Source organism: Ovis aries, chromosome 19, assembly GCF_016772045.2.
Source record: "Ovis aries strain OAR_USU_Benz2616 breed Rambouillet chromosome 19, ARS-UI_Ramb_v3.0, whole genome shotgun sequence".
NCBI lineage: Eukaryota > Metazoa > Chordata > Mammalia > Artiodactyla > Bovidae > Ovis > Ovis aries.
The window spans coordinates 7,831,527-7,856,163 of record NC_056072.1 but is presented as its reverse complement, the minus strand read 5'-3'; the positions used below and the strand labels follow the sequence as shown (position 1 = coordinate 7,856,163).

Below are 24,637 nucleotides of genomic sequence, written 5' to 3'. Positions count from 1 at the left end.
GATATTCTGGATTAGGTCTGAGAATTTCCTCCTATTTATATTTTGCTAAATTTTGGTCAGTAGTAGATTTGGAATCTTGTCAGATATCCCTTTAGAAATGATTGTTTCTCTTCATTTATCCATTGTACATTCATGAAATGAATTCTGCTAGGCCATTTGACAGTATGATACTGCTAGATGCAGTTGGCTAATACTTTAATTAAGAAGACTCTTGACATGAGGTTGTATATTCTTAATTTAAGAAAAGCTTCTTCTACCATGGTTATATTACCATTTTGTATTATTATATGTTCTTTTTTTAAAAAAAAAAAAGGAAAATACTTGTTAGAGGTATTGCTAAGAGATTTTTTATAAGCTTCAAATTTGTTACATTGGTACCCATGGGATTCTTTTATTTTTTTCTAGTTGTTTAATTTCTATATTTATGTTTTTTAACTACTTTATTTGACTTGCTGTGGCTTACTTCTTTTCTTACCCTAGATTTTTGTGGTATATTCTCACTTTGTCATCGTTTTTATTGTTTAATCACATAAGGCTTTCTTATCATAATGTTGTGTTCTGAGTTTGGCATTAGCAGCATCCAGTGATTTAGATTTACCACACTCTATTTTATATTTCTCAGTCATTTTTAATTTCCATTTCAACTTTCTCATTGAATTACATAAGGATATTGTCTGCATTTTCAGATGGTTCTTTTGTCATTCTTATCATTTTGTAATTTGATGACTTTCTGATCAGAGAATTTGGTGGTACAATTTCTTCTTCATTGAATAACCCAAATTTTCTTAGTATCAGAGTACATCATATATTTACATAGGTAGTCTTTTAGTATTTGTGAAATATGGGATTCATTTATAGAGAGCTTTATTCATTGCTAAATCTAGTTTGTTTGTATTATTCTAGTTCTTTATGGTCTCATTTTTTTTAAAAATCTTTTTTTCTTAAAAGTTTCTTGTTCTTTGTCAGTGTCAAGAATAAATTCTCTTTTACTTCCCCATCCTTTTGGAAAGTATATATTAAAAAAAAATAAAAAGTATATATTTTTATCTTTTTGTGTCATTGTTTTCCCCTTAACCGCTGAATTAATTTCCAGCAACTAAAGTTGACTATGGTGGGGTTTTTTTTTCTGCTTTTATTTCTGCCCAATCTTTATTAGGACTCTTAACATTAAAAATATTTGCTTGATCTTAGTGTGTTCTAAGAAGGCAATGGCACCCCACTCCAGTACTCTTGCCTAGAAAATCCCATGGACGGAGGAGCCTGGAAGGCTGCAGTCCATGGGGTCACTGAGGGTCGGACACGACTGAGCGATTTCACTTTCACTTTTCACTTTCATGCATTGGAGAAGGAAATGGCAGCCCACTCCAGTGTTCTTGCCTGGAGAATCCCAGGGACGGGGGAGCCTGGTGGGCTGCCGTCTGTGGGGTTGCACAGAGTCAGACACGAGTGAAGTGACTTAGCAGCAGCAGCAGTGTATTCTCAGTTTTCGTAGATATTTGTCTTTTCATATTTCTAAATGGCTTTGCTTTGCCATTATACAAGAATTCAAAAATTGGACTTCAGGTTCACATTTCTTTTCTCTCAGAATTATCTCCTTTTCACAAAGAATTGTTTTCTGAACTCTTTATTGTTTTTATAGTGAGATATTGTTTGATTCTTTTCTTTAAAAACAGCACCACCACTGCCTTAGGGAGCTTTGCAGGAGAGTCTCTCTGCTAGGAGCTCCCTCACAGCTTCTTTCATTTGTGCTGTCTTTACACAGAGGAGCAAGATTTCTGACTAAAACGAAGTTTGTTCAGATTTATGTTACTTTTCATGTTTCATTTATTTATTGCTTCTGCTTGTTTCCTGTCTTTCAGTTGATATGTTCTCAGGAAAAATCCTTTAAATTCTGCTTACTTGACAGGACCCAACTTGCCATTTTTTGGTTTGTTTCTACTTTATGTATTGTGTTCAGCTTGCCCATTTTTCATGAGCTTGTCTCATGTTCTTGAGACAGTAACATGTCCCGTCGTCTCACAGAAAATACGAATCAGGTGGTTGTTGTTTTACATTATTTCCTGGTTTCTGTATTTTTGTTTGTTTCTCAGGGGCCTGCTTCTGAGTTGTTCTGATTTAGTATTTGGTTGAATGCATCATCTGTAATTGTGAGGATCACTTATTTTCCTTTGGAATAGCTCCCCTGAATATGGTGTAGCAATAGGTTAGTCTCTAGCCCTATCTCTGCCACTGTGTTGTTAATAAGAGTTAATCAGCGGCAGTAGGATTTTGAGATCATGAGAGAGAGGAGGAAGAAGGTAGGTGAGACCTGCTATGTGGTATGTTGTGGCTAGGGAGTCCCCTTGGGCTTTCTTTAACTCCTCAGTAATGTTCAGGGATGAGTTCTTCTGGATGCTCTAATATAAATAAAGTACATGATAAATGTAACACACTCGAGTCATTCCAAAACGATCACCGCCCCCGCACCCCCAACCTGTTCATGGGAAACTTCTCATCCACAAAACTGGTCCCTGGTGCTAGGGGAGCAAGTCCACAGAGCCCTTCCATGCTGGATATAGCAGTTGAATAACATGCAGGTCAGCCCTGTGGTGCATTATCCTCATCTTGAACAACTTCAGGTCTGTGGGTGGCTTCCCTCTGTCAGACTTGAAAAAAGTTTTCCCTCTGTGTTGGTTGAGTTAGTTGTGGCCACTCACTTTTTCCTTCACTCTAAGACTTGTTTCCTCACAAGTACGGAAGCTCTGGGCTGACAGCCTTCAGCTGCAGCCTCTTCAAAGCCTGCGAAGCTTGCAGATATCTGCCTTTCCTGAAGTCTTGCCCTTTCCTAGTTATGGCCCATATCCAGTAAACTGACTGACGTAGAAAAGCAGAGTTTTGGCCATCTTAGACCATTTTGAGACTGTCTTCCAGAGCTCCCTAGTGACTTTGGGTAAAGAGGTCCTTGGGCTCTATCACAGATTGATTTCTTCCTTTGCCTATTCCTTCTTCCTTCTCACTTCCACCGATGTTGATCCCAGAAGCACTGCTTAATATTAAAAAGGCTGTACTCCATCTCACAGCCTGCTCCCTAGGTAACCCAGCCTGTACCATCAGCTCAGAAGAAAAATAGGAGATTTAAAGCATCAAATATGTATCCTTAGGCTACTGTTTTATTTTAGCATCTTTTGTGAACTTCTTAGTGTTTGCTTTACTAAAGAGGTGGCTCAGGTGGTAAAGAATCTGCCTGTAACACAGAAGACCCAGGTTCGATCCCTGAGTCGGGATGATCCCCTGAAGAAGGGAATGGGAGCCCACTCCGCTATTCTTGCCTGGAGAGTCCCAGTAACAGGGGAGCCTGGCAGGCTACAGTCCATGGGCTCGCAAAGAGTCAGACTCAACTGAGCGACTAACACACAAACACTCTCACTAAAGAAGAATGTAAGAGTTACTAATGGAAATCAGAAGATTGTATACCTGAATTCTAGAGAGCTGTGGTTCAGCCAGGATGAGAGTTCAGTTAAAATCACCATTTCAAGGTGCATTCTTAATAATTATGCAGATTCACTCTGATAACCTGCCTTGATGACATAGCAATTACTATGCTCTCGAGCAGTAGCCATGGTACCTCAAAAAATAAGACCAGTATGTGTTTGGTTCCCCCCAAAGTACACTGTCCTAACAGTTCTCTGTAGTTACCAGTTAACTTGTCTTTATTATTTAATATTACAACCACATCTGCCCTTCCGAAATTGTATCGTTACTATCACTTTAATTTGGGAAAACCTTTTGACTGGTCTTAATTTCTTTCAAAATCTGATTTTATGGTTATTTTTGTTCTTTTCTAATATAGCTAAATACTTGAATGCAAAGCAAGTAAAGGAAGAGATTATGTAAGGTACACAGTATTTCTCAACCGCTTCTAAACTGTCTTTTTCAGCATACTCATGTACCCAGACTTATACCTTTAATAACCAGCAATTGCACATCGAAATCAGTTCCTGTAAGGAGGTAAGTTTTGAAAACCTTAGTATAGCTTTATGTTGAACATTGCGTTATGTCTGATTCTTAGTTGGGTACAAAAATTAGTTGTCATCAATTTCTTGCCTTCTAGAACCCTAATTAAAGTTTTTATCTTATGTAAGGGAAAAAGGAACAAAGTGCTTATTACGACTATCCACATTTCTTGGCCTTTTCGTAGTGAAGTGTGTCTGAAAGTCGCTCAGTCGTGTCTGACTTTTTGCGACCCCATGGACTTCTCCATGGAATTCTCCAGGCCAGAATTCTGGAATGGGTAGCTGTTCCCTTTGCCCAGGGACCTTCCAAACCCAGGGATCAAACCCAGATCTCCCACATTTTATTTGGGCCACTATTTCTTTGGTTTTCAGAGAGTTTGGAGTCTAGAGTCAGCCCTTAAATAGAATCCTACAACTTTGATTGACTATCCTGCCTTGGGCAGTCATTTAATTGCCCTAAACCTCATGTCTGTGTATGTTAGTGGGCCTAATGATGTGGACCCCACAGAGCTGTGAGGGTTAAATGAGAAGGACACTGGAAGACATGAACATAGTGTTTGGCTCAGAGTATACAGTCATAGTGTCAGTCTGTCAGTGTCTGTCTCATTATTTCTACAGTCTTTGATATCAGCGGTATCACCACTGGCACCATTAGTGCTGAAGACAAAACACAAGATTTGTGTGTTGGATATTTAAGGAAATTGTAAAAAACTCTTTCCCCTTTTTTGTTTGATAAATATGTTTATTTAAGTACTTTGAATGTTCGGAAAAATCAGATATCATTGTTACCTGTAAGTGATTTGGAATTTGGGGACAGTTGTTTAATTACCTCTCTCTTACATCAGGGTCAGCAAATAACAGTCCATTGGGCAGATCTGTCCAACAGTCTAGTTTTGTACAGGCACAAGCTAAGACTGTATCTTAACATTTTTGAAAGGTGTTTAAAAAGGTGGGAAAAAAATGAGATAGAGACTGTGTTGTTCTCAAAGTCTAAAATATTTGCTGCCTGAAATATTTACTCTCAGGCCCTTTACAGAAGAGATTTACCAATCACTGTCTTACACTGAGTAAAACGGTAATTGGAAAATTAGGAATGTAACAGAGAAGAGGAAGTCAGGAAATGCATCATAGAATTATCCTGAAAATGGGGAGCATTTCAATTCCTGTAAGGGAAGTAAGGTATAGCAGAGATGGAAAGCTGTGCTGCAGGCTGCAGAGCCATTGGACAGGCCACTGAGCCCAGAAGCTGTGATAAAGGGGAGGTTTCAGTAGGAAACGAGGCTGACTGCGGGGAAAAAGGAGATCGGTAGGAGTCAGGCAGGGTATAGAGAGCTTTGAATGAGTGGAAGAGAAATTCAAATATTGTTTCATAAGCAGTTTTTGGTGAGAAGTAATGTCATCCATCCTAGTTTTTATTCCAGCTGTGAACAGTGATTAAAAAGGGACAATGAGAAGCATTGGTTTAATTAAGTAGGACTTCTTACAACTCATGGAAATGTAAGGGGTGGAAAACTGGAGCTGTATTTGTGATAATTGACTGAAGGAGACTTTATTCAGTAAGTTCAAGAGATTTCAGACAGAATTGAGACGTGATTATTGGATGTGGATGAGGGAGGTGATGTCAGCTGCTTCACGCTGTGATCGCTCGAGTTAAAATGTCAGGGTTTAAGTCCCAGCTCTGTGACTGTGGGCACGTTAATTTAACCTCCGTGTTATCTCCTGGTCTGTACCATGCGGGCTCCACGAGCAGGCTGAGAGGGTGAGGATTACGTGCTGTTTCGCATGTGGTGTTTGGGTTGACCTCGTAGCTTTCTCGGCCACCATTCCGTGTCTTCAGTTTCTAGTGCACAGTAGGTGTTTGATAAGTATCTTTTAAGTTAAATTTTATATTTGAGAAACATTTCCAAGTTAAAATTAAGGTCTTTTTGAACTGTTAAGCATAGGAATAGTTGGAGTCTTAAAAAGAGTTAAGTATTTGAGAGTAAAAATATATAAAAATATGTCTTATACTTTAATTCAGAAGGCAAGATGCAGAATTATAGAAGAAAGTATTAATTAGCATTTAGTTATAAAATTATATAGCTGAGTATTAATGTTGCAGCATTTAGTTAATAGTATTTTTATTTTTCAGGCGCTCATTTGAATTTTTAGATTTGTTATTACAGGAGTGGCAGACTCACTCATTGGAAAGGTACGCACCGGCTCTTCCTCTTCTGCCGCTCTCCCCTCCCCTCTGTCATCACTTCTTTAGAACTTGATGCTATTGGTTTTGCATTATTTCTCATTTTCCTTTAAAAGTTATTTGTACTGCTTTTCCTTTAAAGCTGAGGTGTTCCTCTTATTCATCGTAGCTGTGATTTTCTTCTTTGTGGGGTGAATAAGGGTCTCTTAGGTGAATGGGCAAGAAATTCCAGGTTAAATTGGGCAGGAAATTCCAGGTTATATAAGAAATTCCAGGTTAAATTGGGCAGGTATTTTAAAATGTATCTCTACTCATGTAAGATAGGTTTCCCAAGGTGCAATTAATCAAGTAATGAATGATTTAGGATAGAAGAAAGGCTCTTCTTTTCAGAGGAAAGAGATCAAAAACGTAAGAGAGATTTGTTGGCAGATTTCTCCACACCAGCTGTCAGGTGTCATTGGCCATGTATATACTGGGCAATGTTTAATGAAACTCTGCTGTGAAAAAGAGGAAAATATGGGCAGCTAGTCAGTCACTGGCCATTTGTATGGCTGTATTTCTCATTTGTTTCTCATATGACGCTTGGGATATACATGTATTTATGTTGAATACATTCTGATTTTCCATTCTTATGGAAAGCATTAAATCTATTCACAACCCATTAAAAAAAAATAGAATATGTTGTTTACTGCAGGCATGATATAATTCCAAGCTTTCTTTACGTTCTTTTGTGGCAGCTGCTATTCAGTTTGGTTAGCTGTAACTGATTTTACTACTAGCACATTTCTACACTGGTAGGTTACTGAGGAACCACACAAAAGATTTTCTTTAATTCATGAAAAATTTAAAATTTTAGTGCTATTTATCTGGACTCCATCTAAAAATAATTATGTTCAGGTTTATAATGTTTGACTTGTCAGAAGGAAACCATACATGAGCAAAATGTGTGGGGCGGATTATTAGGAAATGCTGCAGTCTTAGATTCATTATTATATGCTGCTGCTGCTGAGTCGCTTCAGTCGTGTCTGACTCTGTGCGACCCCATAGACGGCAGCCCACCAGGCTCCCCCATCCCTGGGGCTCTCCAGGCAAGAACACTGGGGTGGGTTGCCATTTCCTGCTCCAACAGTATATGCTAGTTACCTTTTTTCTCTCCCTTGCCCATTTGTGATTGATGTGTGATATATAGTATATAGGCAGTATCGTTTGTGGTGAGAGAGACAGTTTTATACATGAACCTAAAGGCACTTTATTTTATAGACATGCAGCTGTCTTGGTTGAAACTATTAAGAAGGGAATTCATGATGCTGATGCTGAGGCAAGAGTGGAGGCAAGAAAGTAAGTCTATAAGGTATTTTTGTGGTGGTTTAAACATACTTTGGGCTTTTCTTCGACAGAAATTATACTGGGAGAATGAAAATATCGAAAGTGTCCCAAGTATTGTATTTGATCAGCTGTTTAGTCAAGTGGAGATTGATTTTTCTCCATTAAACCTGTACTGGTTGTCTTAATAGTTCACTTAGCCTTGTTGTTTATCTATCCATCAGTATTCGTATTACATCATAACATATTCACTTTTGTTGTGAATAACAATACCTAATTTACTGAACATTTGTTATGTACCTGATACTTTGTAGGGCAGTAGGTATATGTTCTTTTCTAATCCTTAAAATGATCCAATGAAGGTGCTATCTCCTCTGGCAAGTGAAGTTTGGAGTTCTGGAAGTTTGCACAAGGCCACCCAAATTGTAAGGATTATAGTCAGGTTTTTAACTGAGATCTCCTTTTCTCAAAAGCCTGTTGTCTTTCTCCAAAAACTTGTTTAATTTAGAAAGTATTCAGTTGGCACATTGTGGCTATATTAAAACCTTTAGGGTTAAAAACTTTTGCTCTTCTTGAATGTACACATTTTACGGTTAGTGTGTAATCATGCAGTTATTTCTTTAAGGTGTTTTTGGTTTTTTAGAAAAAACCCTTAAATTTTGTTGTTTGTTTGTTTTACAGGACATATATGGGTCTTAGAAACCACTTCCCCGGTGAAGCTGAAACACTGTATAATTCCCTCGAGCCGTCTTATCAGAAGAGTCTTCAGACTTACTTAAAGAGTTCTGGCAGTGTAGCATCTCTTCCACAATCAGACAGGTCCTCATCTAGCTCCCAAGAAAGCCTCAAGTAAGGTCATATAAAGGATCATTACTAATTACTTCCTCTTTTCAGCTCCACAGAGTTCCTTAAGTTGGATGGTTGCTTTCTTCTTAAAGCCTTGAAATGACTGAATGTGCTTATTTCCTTTGGTCTATTGCCTCAGGGGTTGGATTACACGCTTGTATAGCTTCTTCTCATTGGATTGAGTTTAGGGATTCAAAGTTTGTGTGAATAGTTTCAGACATATTTTGTTAGAATATGTTCATTTCTTTGAGAAAGACTGGAAACCACTAATTTGTATACTTTTTTTTAATACACCCAAAATAGTCCATATAGTAAGTAGCCCATTTCTAGGGCACTGTTATGGAGGGATTATAATGGAGATTCAGAAATCGTCTTTAAAACTTTTACACAGCACTGTGTGACTGGTAAAAACGCCATTGCTTTCTTTCCTTGCCTCTGGCGTAGTTTGAGATTTTAGCAACTCCCTCCGGGGACAGAGTTACCTAGTGTTTGGCTCACTTCTCTGTAACTCCACTCTGATCGTTGTGCTGGTCACCTCATACCCTTGCTGCCTTGGCAGTTATGCCCTGTTTTCTGTTTCTCTAGCCCTATAAGATGGCTAAGATCCCTAGCAGTGGCCAGAAATATCTGCAGATTTCTCTAGGGAAGAGCAGCTCACAGAATATCAGTCTGCCTCGCTGTAGTTTCTGTGTCTTTAGGGTCTTCACCCCCACAAAGATTGCTAGTTGCCTTGGCAACTTCCTGGTCCAGGACAGGTACCAGGGTGGGCAGGAGAGGTATCTGGGGCACAACTGGAGGAAGTACTCACTAAATAAGAGTTCAGTGGCTTACAAGTTTTCAGAGTAAAAGAAGATACGATTTGATTTAAAAAAATAATTATTGTAGGAATAATTGTACCTAAACCTCTATTTAAATTTGTGATAAATCCTTCACCTTGAATGAGCTTTGTTGCTTTTTTTTCCCTTTACTTTTACTTGTTGTACTCAAACTTTGTATATGAGTTGCTGAAGATCATTGTTAAAATACAGAATCTGATGAAGTAAATCTGGGATGGGACTTGAGATTCTGCATGTTTTACACATTCCTAGGGGATGTCATTGCTTTTTGTCTATGGACCATTCTTTCAGTAGCAAGGATCTAAATAAGATATTTTATCTTACCCTAGTTTAGTTCAGTTCAGTCGCTCAGTCGTGTCCAACTCTTTGCGACCCCGTGAATCACAGCATGCCAGGCCTCCCTGTCCATCACCATCTCCTGGAGTTCACTCAAACCCACGTCCATTGAGTCGGGATGCCATCCAGCCATCTCATCCTCTGTCGTCCCCTTCTCCTCCTGCCCCCAATCCCTCCCAGCAGCAGATCTTTTTCCAATGAGTCAACTTTTTGCATGAGGTGGCGGAAGTACTGGAGTTTCAGCGTTAGCATCATTCCTTCCAAATAACACCCAAGGTTGATCTCCTTCAGAATGGACTGGTTGGATCTCCTTGCAGTCCAAGGGACTCTCAAGAGTCTTCTCCAGCCCCACAGTTCAAAAGCATCAATTCTTCGGCACTCAGCTTTCTTCACAGTCCAACTCTCACAACCATACATGACTAATGGAAAAACCATGATATGATCACGATGGTGTGATCATTCACCTAGAGCCAGACATCCTGAAATGTGAAGTCAAGTGGGCCTTAGAAAGCATCACTACGAACAAAGCTGGTGGAGGTGATGGAATTCCAGTGGAGCTATTTCAAATCCTGAAAGATGATGCAGTGAAAGTGCTGCACTCAATATGCCAGCAAATTTGGAAAACTCAGCAGTGGCCACAGGACTGGAAAAGGTCAGTTTTCATTCCAATCCCAAAGAAACGCAATGCCAAAGAATGCTCAAACTACCACACAATTGCACTCATCTCACATGCTAGTAAAGTAATGCTCAAAATTCTCCAAGCCAGGCTTCAGCATTACGTGAACCGTGAACTTCGAGATGTTCAAGCTGGTTTTAGAAAAGGCAGAGGAATCAGAGATCAAATTGCCAACATCCGCTGGATCATTGAAAAAGCAGGAGAGTTCCAGAAAAACATCTACTTCTGCTTTATTGACTATGCCAAAGCCTTTGACTGTGTGGATCACAATAAACTGTGGAAAATTCTGAAAGAGATGGGAATACCAGACCACCTGACCTGCCTCTTGAGAAACCTGTATGCAGATCAGGAAGCAACAGTTAGAACTGGACATGGAACAACAGACTGGTTCCAAATAGGGAAAGGAGTACGTCAAGGCTGCATATTGTCACCCTGCTTATTTAACTTCTATGCAGAGTACATCATGAGAAACGCTGGGCTGGAAGAAGCACAAGCTGGAATCAAGATTGCCAGGAGAAATATCAATAACCTCAAATATGCAGATGACACAACCCTTACGGCAGAAAGTGAAGAAGAACTAAAAAGCCTCCTGATGAAACTGAAAGAGGAGAGTGAAAGAGTTGGCTTAAAGCTCAACAATCAGAAAATGAAGATCGTGGCATCTGGTCCCATCACTTCATGGGAAATAGATGGGGAAACAGTGGAAACAGTGTCAGACTTTTATTTTGGGGGGGCTCCAAAATCACTGCAGATGGTGGCTGCAGCCATGAAATTAAAAGATGCTTACTCCTTGGAAGAAAGTTTATGACCAACCTAGATTGCATATTGAAAAGCAGAGACATTACTTTGCCAACAAAGGTCCGTTTAGTCAAGGCTATGGTTTTTCCAGTGATCTTAGTCTAGTAGAACATCTTTAAATGTAAACAACTTTGAAATCTGTGGACTTGAATCAATCTGCCTCAACATAACAGTTTTAGGAGACAATTATAAAAATAATATAATATTGGGTTTGATAACCAAATGCCAAATTTGCCATTTAATAATAATAACTTAGGGCTTCCCTGGTGACTCAGTCGGTAAAAAATTGACCTGCAACATGGAGACCCGGGTTCGATCCCTGGGCCAGGAAAATCCCTTGGAGAAGGGAATAGCAATCCACTCCAGTATTCTTGCCTGGAGAATTCCATGGACAGAGGAGCCTTGTGGGCTGCAGTCCATGGTGTCACAGAGTCGGACACAGCTGAGCGACTTATACACAATAATAACTTAAGAATATTTTCAGTAGTCTGACATTTAACCTCTCTTCCCCTCACCTTTAAAATTTGTAGATAGGGAATTCCCTGGCAGTCCAGGGGTTAGGACTCTGCTCTCACTGTCACGGACCCAGGTTCAGTCCCTGGTCTGGAAACTAAAAATCCCACAGGCTAATTCCTCTGACGGTCCAGTGGTCTAAGAATCCCCCGCCAATGCGGAGAATGCAGACTCGGTCCCTAGTCTGGGAAGATTGTGCCCGCCACAGGGCACCAAGCCCGCGGGCCACAGCTGCTGAGCCTGTGATCTGCCACGCAAGAGCCACAGCTGCTGAAGCCGCGCGCTCCAGAGCCTGAGCTCCGCAAGAGAGGCCTCCACGAGAATGCCTGGGACCACAGCTAGAGGAAGCCGGCACAGCAGCAACGATCCAGCGCAGCCAAAGATGAATGATGAAATCTTAAAAGATCCCGCAAGCCACATAGCACGACAAGCAAGTGAACAAACGAGTAATATGATAAAGTGAAATAAAATTCATAGGTTTACTTTCCAGACCCTCTTACACACTTAGATATGTTTATTTTGGGGCTGCAGAGTAACATTGTAGTTAAAGGTAAGTAACCAGGAAAGATATTAAAGGAGGCAGTGGATTCTTTTGAAATGATTCTGGCTGTTTTGCTTTCTAATCATGTTAATACGCGTTACCCTCAGCAGCAGTTTGCAGCTTTGTTTCTCTTGCCCCCCACAGGAACACTTAATAGCACTACTGTAGATGGCATTGTATCTAGAGTAATTGCTTGACTTTCCAGTGGCCACAACTGTTACGACTTAGGTGATGGAGGCTTTGGTTTCACTGAACTCCCTGTGTACTGGGAATAGTACTCCCTCTCTCTCCTTCTAAGTAAAATACCTCAGAATAAAAGTGTTGGAGAGTGCCATTATTGAGTTCCCCGGTATAATATGTGTGCCGAGGACAAGAGTGAATAGCAGCCGCCTGGTCCCTGTTCCTGTAGAGCTTACAGTCTTTATTCAGTGCTAGTATTTCATTTTTGCCTCACAACTAATTTAGATACCAGTTATACATGACAACTGTTTGGAAGTAATTTGTTAAAGAAAAATTAAAACCAAGTACTTCTCAACTCTTCAGAAATCTCAGTGATAAATTATTAAAAGTATTTCTTTTTACCTTGCAGTCGCCCTTTTTCTGCAAAATGGTCTACAGCAAACCCATCTGCTGTGGCTGGAAGAGGTAAATTGCCTTTTTAAGAGTCATAGCATATTTTACTTAATAAAGTTAAAGTGACTTTATAAATAAAAGTTACTATGTAAAAGGCTTTTCTCACTCAGAGTGTCATCAAGAATTTAAAAGTTTAAAACATTTATAAAGGTTTCCTTAAAAGTTTTTGAAGCACATTAGAACTGTTTAAAAGCTAAACAGTTAAAAACAATAGCTTTTAAACTGTTTTAATGTGACCAACAAGGAGAAAATCATTTTACATTGTAAATGCCACACATATACACTTCACAACCTGTGTTTGTATACCATATACATGTACTACCTACAATGTATATGTAATTATATACCTACAACATACGTGTAACATGTGGTGTATTATATGTCAATATATGTGTATAGTGTAACCTGAAGTTCCAGGAAGTCTACTTACCTTTACTTGTGACACACTCTGGTTTTCTGTTTTGTTTCATTTCTTTAAAGTGCCATCCTGACCCACTCAGTTAATTTCACAGCTTTATTAATGGGTCATAACTCAGAGTTTATAAAACTCCTTATTAAAACTGAAAAACTAAACATGAGAAATGTATTTTTATTTTATTTTTTATGTTTTAATATTTATTTGGGTCCATTTTTGAACTGAGGTGACTTCTTTCAGCATCTCAGCCGTTAAACACCAGAAATTTAATGACTTAATTTGCATTGCCTGAGAGTGGCAGAACCTGAATTGTTTTCTTAATTATCTTATCCCTGGACTGGTTCTACTTGCATTATTTTTATGGTCAAACAGTAGCCTTGCTGTCACCTATTTATCTTGTGTAGCACTTCAGTTTCATGAATCAGTTGTAAATATCATCCTTTCATTTACAAAACAATCCTATGAAGTTTTACAAAGTATAGTTATTTTTTCCCATTTTTTTGAAAGGGGGAAATGAGGCAGAGAAATATTGAGAAAAAATTGTCCAAGAAGATTTACTTGCAGCAACATTGGAACTGAGGCATCCTGATTTTAAAGTACTTTTGTAGAATCTAGAAATAGATACTTTTCTAGTATCCATTTGGCCACTATTTCCTTTTTGGATCATCATTCAATATCTTGTGGTGATTTCAAGTTTGTATAATTTTTATGCCCTTTGCAATGATGAAAATAATAGAGGTTACCTTTCCTTTGGTTTTCATAGTATCAGCAGGCAGCAGCAAAGCCAGTTCTCTTCCTGGAAGCCTGCAGCGTTCACGAAGCGACATCGATGTGAATGCTGCCGCCGGCGCCAAGGCACACCATGCTGCCGGTCAGGCTGTGCGAAGTGGGCGGTTAGGCGCAGGGGCCCTGAACCCAGGCTCCTATGCATCGCTAGGTAAGACAGCTCACTACAGGAAATTGTGCTGCATCTTCTCCCTGGTCTCAGGACACTAGGGAACCATCATTAATTTCAGTAACTGATCGTGGTGAAAGCTTTATCATCTCTATTTCATTCTTTCTAATTATGAATAGTCCGTACATTTTATATGATTCTGTCCTTGGAATGTAGTTCTGAGATATCTAAAATGCCTTATTTCTCCTCTTCCTAATCATCTTGATCAAAGGAACAGCTCTTGATTTGCCTGTAGAGTTATTTCCACAGTTCTGCACTACTGCCACAGCCAGCTGCTGGTTACTGAGGAAGTCTGGTCTTACGCCCAGCTTCTCCATTCCCCTTCTCCTATCTCTGTTCCCTTCCCAAGAAGGTAAAGGCTTTTGGGAATCTGGGAAAACTGCAAAGCTTAATCATAATCAAAACTTAAACATACATCTCCAAAGCCATTCAGAGTTTGTTTTTTATATCCATCAACCTTAAAAGTTTCCGGTTTTGTTAGCCATATTATTTGTCTTACTTTTGTGCTTCATTTTTCTTTCTCTTGAGTAATAGTGATAGAACACTGGCAGGCAAACCATTGGCAGTCCATAGGAAGTGCAGAGATTCTGGGGGGGTGTGTGGTACATGGTAAAGGTGGCAGAGCTACATCCAGTGAGGAAAGCATAAATTATTCATTAAATGGTGTTAGACACATGGCTTGCAGTCTGGTACAAAATTAAGTTAGAATCACGTTTTACACTGTATAACAGTTTATTCCAGGTGACTAAAAAGTTGAACAAAAATATAAAGCAACTTGATGAAAATATAATAGTTGAGTATTCACCTAATCTCAGGTTGGAGAAGACATTTCTAAGTAGAAAAGCCAAAAAACCATGAGGGAAAAGTCCCTCAGATCAAAATCTAAGTGTAAAAATGTAACAAGTGGCTGAAAACAGAAAGGGAAAAAGGTTTAGCCAGGTACTGCAAAAATGTAAAATGTCTCCCAAGTTTTATACATCTCGGGAAAACAGGTGAGCTTATTTTTATAGAAAAAAATTTTATATATGTCAAGAAAAGCATATTTCAGAATTGCCACCAAAACACCAGAACAGATATTGAACATCAGTTGTAATCAAACAGATGCAAATTGACCTATAAATAAAACAAGAAAGTTAAAGTTAGTGACTGCTGGTCATAAAGAATGCAGTTGAAAGTACAGATGTGAAATAATCATGGAGCACTTTTATCTGAGTGGCATTTTCATGATACCCAGGATACTTTTTTAAATGTTCAATGTTTTGATGTTTTTAGAAAACTATGCCAAGAAATAAAAAGAACGTTTATTATGTTTTTAATAATGTATTAGATTCAAGTTTGATATGTTACAAGGGGAAATGTTTAAGTTATGGTATACCCTTATATATGCCATGCAGCCACTGACAAGTCATGTTTTTAATAAAGATCAAGTGATACAGCCTACCAAAAAATGTATGATAATTTCATCATTTTGTATGAAATTATACATATGAAGGGCTGGGCAAATGCGGTTTTTTGTATGATTCACCTGTATCATTGCTTGTAGCTAAAGTTCCTTTATATTTCTATATATAATGTTCTATTGTATGAATATATCAAAATTTAGTTTTCTGTTGGTGGCCATCTTGGTTGTTTCCTTTTTTTGTTGTTATTATGAATAATACTTATGAACATTTTTATTCATAGGACTGGACAAAAATGTTGACAAAGATGTCAACAGTGGGTTGATCACTGCTTTTAATTTTCGTAAAACTTTTCTGTATTTGAAACATTACCTTGCTAGAAACGCATTATTATTTCAGTATATGAAAACCAGTCAATATAATATACCTTGTAGTAGAACAAAGGACAAAAGTCACATGATCACTAGATGCAGAAAAGGCATTGACAAATTCTGTCACTCTTTCATGATAAAAATACTCAACAAACTGGGATAGAAGGAAACTTTCTGAGCCTGATGAAGATATCTGTGAAAAATCCACAGCTATCATATATGACATGATGAAAGACTGGATGCTTCCCTGAAAATCAACAATAAGATAAGGGTGTCCACTCTTGCCCTTCCTAAGAGCATTGCCATGGAAATTCTAGCCTGGTCAGTTAGGCTAGAAAAACAAATAAAAAATATCGAGACTGGAAAAGAAGTAAAACTTGATCTTACATATAGAAAACGTAATCTTATATATAGAAAATCCTAAGAAATTCATGAAAAACTATTTGAGATTTTTAATAAGTTTAGCAAAAGTTATAGAAGGTAAGATCAATATGCAAAAATCAGTTGGATTTCTAAATGCTAGCAGTGAACAATCTGAAAATAAAGTAAGAAAGCATTTCCAATGACAATAACCTCAAAAAGAAAAAATTCTTAGGAATCTGTATAACAGAAGTGTAAGACTTCTCTAGGAATAACCACTCCTGTGTTTCTCCTTTACTCTCATACTGCTGACACCAATGTGTGGGATTTCACACCAGCAATTCTCAGACAACAGCTGGGTATCCTTGTGCAGTTCAGTTGGAACATAATATATATTAACACAGACCTCACAGGTTAAAGGCTCCCGCCCCAACTCACACACCCTTCAGACATCAACTGCAAGTCCAGGTTGTTACCTGTGCTTCTGACCAACTGGCTGTAAGTCCGAGGTGCCCTTGCCCCCCTCCTTTACAGAGGGAATTAAAGGATGTGAATGAGCAGTCGGATGAAGAGATACAGGGGACGAGGTCTGGAAAAGTCTGAAGCCCAGAGCTGCTTTCCCTGTGGAGCTGCGGTGTGCCGCTCTCCCAGCATATGGGTGTGTTAGATCAGCCAGAACCTCTGAATCTTGTGCTGTTGGCACTTCTGTGGAGGCTTCATCACACAGTCATAGCTGAGCATTTACTTGATCTCCAACTCCACGCCCCTTCCCAGAGGATGGAGGATGGGGCTGAAAATTCCAAGCTTCAAACCATGGTTTCATCTTTCTGGTACCCTCCCGCATCCTGAAGCTATCCAGGAGCCCACCAGGAAATGCCTCATTAGAACAGAAGACACTCCTGTCACCCAGGAAATTCCAAGGAGTTTAGGAGCTCTGTCAGGTAGCAGGTCACCAGCAAATACTAGAACAAAAGGTACTCCATCCTACCACATAAGAAATTACAAGGGATTTAGGAGCTCTGCCAGGAATCAGGGCTGTCTATATGTTTTCTTTCACATTTGTGCACTGAAAACTACAACACACTGTTAAGAGGATTTAAAGATCTAAATAAATGGAAAGACATTCATTGTTAAGATAGAAAATTGAATTACAGATTCAATGTAATCCCTCTCAAAAGTCCAGCTACCTTTTTACAGAAATTGACAAACTGCTCCTAAAATTCATATGAAAATGCAGAGGATCCAGAATAGGTGAAATGATCTTGGGAAAAAAAGAGCAGACTTGGTATAATCACACTTTCCGATTTCAGAACTTACTTCAAAGCTGCAGTAATCCAGTCTATGTGGTACTGGCATAAAGGTAGACATATACACCAATGCAAAGAATTGAGAGTCCAGAAATAAACCCATGTATCTATGATCAGTTGATTTTCAACAAGGGTGCCAAGACCATGCCGTAGAGAAGAATTCTTTTCAACAAATGGTGCTGGAACAACTGGATAGCCACATGCCAAGAAATGAATTTGGACCCCTACCTCATACTATATCCAAAATATTAACTCAAAATAGATTAAAGACCCAAATGTAAGAGCTACAGCTATAAAGCTCTTAGAAGGAAACACATGTATAAATCTTCATTATCTTGAATGATGTGATGTTTTCTTAGATACTTTACCAAACACACAAAACTGAAGAGAAGCTGGATAAAGCTTGGACTTCATCAAAATTAACAATTTTGTTTCAAAGGGCACCATCAAGAAAGTGAAGAGACAACACACAAAATAGAGAAAATGTGCAAATCATGTATCTGATTAAGGACTTAGATCTCAAATATATAAAGAATTTTTATAACTCAGTAACAAAAAGACAATTCTATTTAAAAAATAGGCAAAGGATTTGAATATGCATTTCTTTAAAGACAGTATACAAATTACCAATGAAAGCACATAAAAAGATGCTCAATATCTTTAGACATTAGGGAAATGAAATTCGAAAGTGTTATGCCTAGAGTCCGAGTCCCCAAAACTGAGAGAATAAGATGTCCACAGCAATGCAAAAGCATAAAGGGGTTTATTGCTAGCTCGAGTTAGGGCCAGGTCTCATCCAGCACAGTGGAATCCAACAAGAGCCCTGAGCTCTGAATCACATCTACTTTTATACAGACGGTTCTTTGTTCCTGTAACAGCATAGCTGATTGGTTAAACCATACACGCACTGGACTTTTAACCTCGCATCCCTATCCGGATTGGCTCAGGTCTGGCGCGGGCTGGGGGCTATGGGGATTTTTTCTGATTGGTCGAGCTACACTGCCTGCGGGAGTTCCCAGTGCCTCAGCTTTCCTAGAGACTAAACCTCAGGCCTAGCCTGCCCCTTAGAGCCTGTCCTGGCTTCAGTTTGGTCCTAACATTCCCCCCTGTCTTCAGCTACATAGAGGAATCTTACTCTTTATTTGGGGGCAGGGCCTGATACTGTTGCCTCAGTACCATCAGTTGGACGGTATTGACACGGTCTTTTACAAAGGCAACAAGCTTAGTTATTATGCATGGACCAAAAGTAAGTATTAATAGTAGCACTATTAGAGGGCCCACCAGGGTGGAAATTAGCATTGTTAACCACAGGGACTGTTGGAACCAGGACTCAAATTAATTGAGACATTTTTTTTCTTTTTTTGATTTAGCCCTTTTCTTATCTTGGCCAGGGACTCCCTGATTACCCCTGAGTGATTCACATAAAAACAACGTTTTTCCCCTAACACAGCACATAGGCCCCCTGAGAGACTTCATACTCAAGATACTTCTTGGGAATTGGGGCGGAGGTCTCTTTCTTCTGTAACTTCTTCCTGCTGTGCATGGGCGTAGGCCTGCCTAGCAGAGCAGAAGTCTCTCCACCTGATCTAAGTTGGGGTTTTTCACATCTGAAACCAGCTTTTACCCTTGTAGTTGCAGCAATTTAGTTGGCCCCTCTCAGAGATGAAATAGACAAGGGCCAAACAAGAGACCTAACAGGATGGTCATCTCTGGTCCCCGGAAACAGAAGGCAACATTTGGGGTGAGGGTTACAGGGTTTGTGATCCCTTCTGATTGGTTGGTGGTGAGGCAACAGAGCAGTGCTCCAAGAATCTTGTGTTCAGTCTGAAGTTACCATCTGCCACCTGGGTGGGGGCTCAAAGACATTGTTATGCATATTTCTTTGAGTAGGAACCAGGACTCTGTCTGGAGGCTGTACCAACCTTTGATAGTTTCTGTTTTTGTATCCCCTCCCTTCCCTGATTAGCAATTATTTGAATCTATGCTTTGGAATTCAGGGAAGGCCAAGGAGGCTGAACAAAGTCTATATCCTACAGATAAGAAATGGAGAACACAGAGCAGATCTGTACTCCAGAGCCCCACAGAGTCCCGCTCAGTTTTAATTTTAGGGAACTAGGCAACAATGACTATGATAACTTTCTGTCAAAATGGGGCATAGGACTGCCCCAGCTTGGAGCAATACAAGCTCTAATCTGAAAGTACACCCATAGCATCACCTAGTTATTTTCCAGGATATCTAAACCGTAGCTACTCTATTTTGACTTTTAATTATAAACTATTTTTTTAATAGCCAAAGCAGATTTTACCGTTAATGATGTCAGTGTTTTTCTAGATATGAGAAGATGCAAGAATTGGGACTCATAAAATCTTTTCCTGAAAAGATCTATCTGATGACCTGTTCTGCCAGTTTTTCCCAGAGCAGAGTGCCTCATTCCTGATTTTTACCCTGAACTCCTTTCAGGGGCGTTGAAAGTCAGCAGTTGCAGCGGCCATGATTTAATCTTTGTAGATGCAGATGGCGAGTGTCAGTCTTCAGTTGGCAGAGCCCCTTTTGCTCATAAACTTGACCATGATTATGAGGGGGCCACTTCGTGACCGTTTTATCCCATGGTGCTGAGAGTGTCCATTCTCAGGTAAACAGGCCACTCAATGTGCTGTTACTGGACTAGGCCATAAAACAGTATCTAAAATTCTCTGGACCACCTGTCTTTCTAGCTTTTTGGTCCAGGAAAATATTTCCTCTTGTTGCTTCTTGTCATATCTAGAGTTACACTGTTACCATCATCGATCTCATATGGGACTGTATATTATTCTATTAGAGGCCTCACACACATACAGTGTAAGAAACAGCCATTTTGTAAAACAGGTGAAATACAAATAACACAGCCAGCAGTATTAGTAAAGTCACAAGTAAGACTTATGTTAAGAACTTCCATTAGATGTAGCCCAGTATACCTTCAGGTTATCTGACTTAGTCTGCCGGTAGAATCTTTATCTTCCAGGGAAATTATATATTGGCACCATCTATAAGGAACATAGCCCAGTTTTCTAGTGTCACTAGACTGATTATCTTTAGTATGATTTAATTTTTTAAGTAAATTTTCTCAGGGCCAACCAGTTAGAGTCTGGTAATAGAGAAATTTACCAAGGTAACCAAGAACTAGACACAGGTTATTGGCCACAAACCCAACAATTGGATTGATTTTTAAAACTAGCATAGGATCAGGCCTATGATAAAAAAGCATTTGACTTACATGCAAAGGTCTAAGAAGTCAAGAAAACATAAGTGATCATACGAATCGGGTCCCGCATCTCGGGGAAGCTGTCTCCCTCTGATGTCGTCATCTTCTCATCCTGGTGTAGTGTAGTTTCTCCTGATAAAAAAGTCCTTCCATCCATGTTGGAGACAGTCCCTTAAATTATGTCTTTTTCCCGTCTTGGTTGCAGGTCATGAGGCATCTGATCTTCATCCAAAGATAGATTACTAAGATAAGCTTCAGAAACAAACTTAGGGTGTTCTTCAAGAATTCAATTAAATTTTACATTAACGTCACATAACAGCAAAGAACTATCTAAGAGATGAGTCTTACTAGATGCAGACCTCCATTAACAAACTGGTATTTAACATTTTGAAATATCTTTTTTCCTTAAAGTTACCCTTATTTTTATTAAGTATAACCAAATTAAGGCTAGTTTGTTTGCAAAATAGGTCTGTTCTCACTGATTTTGGTCTGATGATTTTTATAATCATAATTGATCATAGGCTTTTTATGTTGCTGAAATATTTATAGAGTCTCAGACTGAACTTTTAAAATAAAACAGGGCTGGGAATCTCACATCAAAGGCTTATCACAGATTTTGCCTAACGAATCTAGGTGAATTCTTCCCTTTTTAAGGTCTCGAAAATTTCTTGAGATTTTTGTATCCGTGAGATAACCTTCCTAACTCGATAAACTTACTGGAAACCTAAGAACTTCCAATTTTTGGAGGAGTCAGATAGAAAATATAATTGTTTTGTTTATAATGTTTAATTTTACCAAAGTATTGTCATAATTAGTTTGAGAGGAAGATTTCCCCTACTCCCTGAAAACATAAGATTTAATCCCATAATTTTTCAGATAGAAACTATAAAAGTTATAAGCATATTCACTGGTTCATTCAGTCCTTTTGCTAACTTTTGTGAAGTCATCAGGTTTTCCATTAAAATACCAGGACATATCAGAATATTAAAAACTCCATATAATTCTTAGGATATCTGTATTAGTAATTTTACCCTACATTATAATATGAGCAGATTTATTACTCATTTGATAATCTTTTTTATGTAATTTAACCAACCAAATAAACACAGTTTAATATCTCTCTTTGGGATGTTCCAGGGGCCCTCTGAAGCACCCCAAAGTTAGCTAGAAGCCAAAAGTGCTTCATAGAATGATTTAGGAAGTTTTGTCAACAAATATCAGAAAGGTTTCGAGCACTCAGTCAGATGGGACTATAGGTCACTGTGAAACAATAGCTATTCACTCAGCCAAAGTAACAATATGGGATTTCAGAGGCAAATACAGAACAGACCACTTAAGAGGCAAATAAACTTAAATCTATTGTCAAATGCAGTTTAACATCTGAAGAAAGTGTGTCCTTTTAACAGAGAGAAAAGCCAAATTCGAGTTTTTGCGCCAGCTTATTTTTAGTTATTAACAGTCCCAAATTTCTTTAGCTTCTTTGTAAGAGGAAACTAATGTTCAGTAATAAATGTTTTAAAATCTTACTCTATCTGGAAATGAGCTAGCTAGTCAGTGAACTTCTGTCACTTAGTTTAGCACAACCCAATTCAAGTTACCCCAGTTGGGACAGACTATTTCAGACAGACATTCCTAAAGCATAATTATTCTTAATAGAGTTTATCTAAAAGCTCGTATCTCATTTACATTTTTTTGAAGTTTTTTACTTGAGGTAATTTTCTTGTTGACAAACTTGTAACAGATATAATATTTAACATATTAAACCTAGGTACAATGAAAAAAATTTTTTAACATTAATTACTCTAAGACATGTCTATATTAGATAGGTCAACAAACAAACATTAATATCAGGTATTTAACACTGAATATTTTCCAGTTCACATGAACCTGGAATTTATTGTTTAATTTAGAATTACTTGATTTGTAAGCACTTACCTTTTTTAAGCCAGATAAATAGATCTCATATACAAATTAACCTCAAAAATATTACCCAGAGACAGAGACATACCAAGACATAATTTAGACAGACACAGTGCAAGATCTAGCTTTAAGTCTTTTTTTTTTTCCTCAGTGTCAGGAGTTAGAGATAGTCTAGATAAGTGTTCTTAAGAGCCCTGGTCTCAAGGCACAGAGCAAGAAAACCAAGTTCTAACAAATGGCGGCAGGTCTAGACCACATGGTGGCCAGACAAAGCAAAATGGCCATCAAAAATCACTACACAGATCACAGAGTTAATACACACACAGATAAACCCGGCAGTCTTCATCAAAGTGAAAGTGAAGTCGCTCAGTCGTATCAGACTGTTTGCGACCTGTGGACTGTAGCCCACCAAGCCTTTCCGTAACATCAAAGATTTTAAGGGAGGAAAGGAAGCCAGGTTGAAAGAAGGGGGAGGAGGCGGGAGAGAGGGCAAAAGGGGTGGCCTTACAGATGTCTCCTGCCACCTACAGGTACCGAGGCATTACGGGACTTTTCCCTGGGCTTCCAGAGGAGGGAGGACTGGAACTCGGCCCTACCAAAAATCAGAACCAGAATTAGAGTTCTCTGCCAAGAGGAGGTGATCAGTCTCCAATCCTCAGCTCAGTCTGAGGGCCCTTTGACCAGATTTCTGCATCCAGGACCAGGGGACTAGAGAAACAGGGAAGGATAGGAAGGGTTAAGGAGAGGAGACAGAGAGGGAAGGGGAGAGAGATCAATAAAGGCTCTTGTTTCTTACCGGTCGGGGCACTCTAGCCAGTTGTCCATGTCAGGAGGAGACCAGGGACAAAGGGTCCCAGTTGTGGCCTCTGGGTCTGGTCCATTGGCAGGCAAGCTGGCCCCTGAGTACCCCGAGTGGTCAGGATGTCAGTCTCGGCGAAGAAGAATCCCACCAGAGTCACCATTTGTTGCAGGAAGAGGGGACCCCTTCCAGGGCCCGAAACTGGGCTCTTGCCTAACACTCGGAAATGAATTGTCCGAGGAGACATACGTGCTGACAAAGCAAGAGATTTTATTGGGAAAGGGCACCCGGGTGGAGAGCAGCAGGGTAAGGAAACCCAGGAGAACTGCTCTGCCGTGTGGCTCACAATGTACAGGCGGTGTCTCCTTTAAACCTTTCCCGAACTCTTCCGGTTGGTAGTTCCGTATTTTTTATCAGGATCTCCTGTCATAAAACAACTCATGCAAATGGTTACTATGGTGCCTGGCCAGGGTGGGGCGGTTTCAATCAGTGTGCTTCCCCTAACAATTTCCCCTGCAAGATGGGGTATATAGCGGTGTCGTTGGTTCAGGCTCCTTGAGATTCTTTGGGTTCTTTCTTACATGTGTCGCCAACACCTGAGGGGTTGAAAATCCCTGTTGAGGCAAAAAAGGTTTTACCCAAGGAGGTGGGGGGAGGGGGGGGTTGGTCAGGGTGTCCGATCCGCAGTCGGAAGATGCTATCTCGGACTTGGTGTACAGTTCCCAAGTCAAAGGTGCTTTCTGAGGGCCAGCCTACATGGAAGGTTGGCCATTCTGTGCTGCAAAAAGTTATTAATTTGTTCTTCTTCACCAGCACTGATAGATTCTGTGCTCTAGACTTAAAATCAGAGAAGTGGTCAGTCCTAAGAGACAAAGGAGTAGAAGTTGTTTGTCCCATGATTACAGAGAAAAACACAGAAGACCAAATGAGCACACAAAGAGCAGAGACAGTGCCAGCACTCACACAGACCCAACAAACAGACAACAAGTGTACATTGGCCAAAAGCACAGTACTAGGTCTTCCCAGGCCCCCTTTTTTTAACCTTTTTCTCCCCTTGAGAGTATCTTACCGGCAGGACGTCCACAGAGCCAGCCGTCTCCCCAGCATAATGCCAGGCCTCAGCCTTACGCTGGTCTTAACCAGAAAACAGAGCCAGCTGCCTCCCCAGCACGATGCTGGGCCTCGGCTTTAC

General features: G+C 39.5%; 1 protein-coding gene and 1 long non-coding RNA gene across 51 annotated transcripts in view; one reads left to right on the top strand and one right to left on the bottom strand.

Annotated features, from left to right (window-relative positions):
- The window catches only part of CLASP2 (cytoplasmic linker associated protein 2), a 180,004-nt gene that overhangs the window by 85,116 nt on the left and 70,251 nt on the right, over positions 1-24,637 (top strand). For all 50 annotated transcript variants that reach the window (XM_060402732.1, XM_060402731.1, XM_060402745.1 and 47 more), the window contains 6 exons: positions 3,917-3,987; positions 6,124-6,183; positions 7,435-7,512; positions 8,179-8,346; positions 12,633-12,688; positions 13,855-14,028. In XM_060402732.1, coding sequence (XP_060258715.1) covers positions 3,917-3,987; positions 6,124-6,183; positions 7,435-7,512; positions 8,179-8,346; positions 12,633-12,688; positions 13,855-14,028 — 607 coding nt within the window. The remainder of the gene's footprint in view (positions 1-3,916; positions 3,988-6,123; positions 6,184-7,434; positions 7,513-8,178; positions 8,347-12,632; positions 12,689-13,854; positions 14,029-24,637) is intronic.
- Positions 14,760-23,814, bottom strand: LOC132658202 (uncharacterized). Its single transcript, XR_009597492.1, has 2 exons — positions 23,443-23,814; positions 14,760-20,948 (listed from the first exon to the last, which is right to left on the bottom strand). It is a non-coding gene; the product is annotated as an uncharacterized LOC132658202 (long non-coding RNA).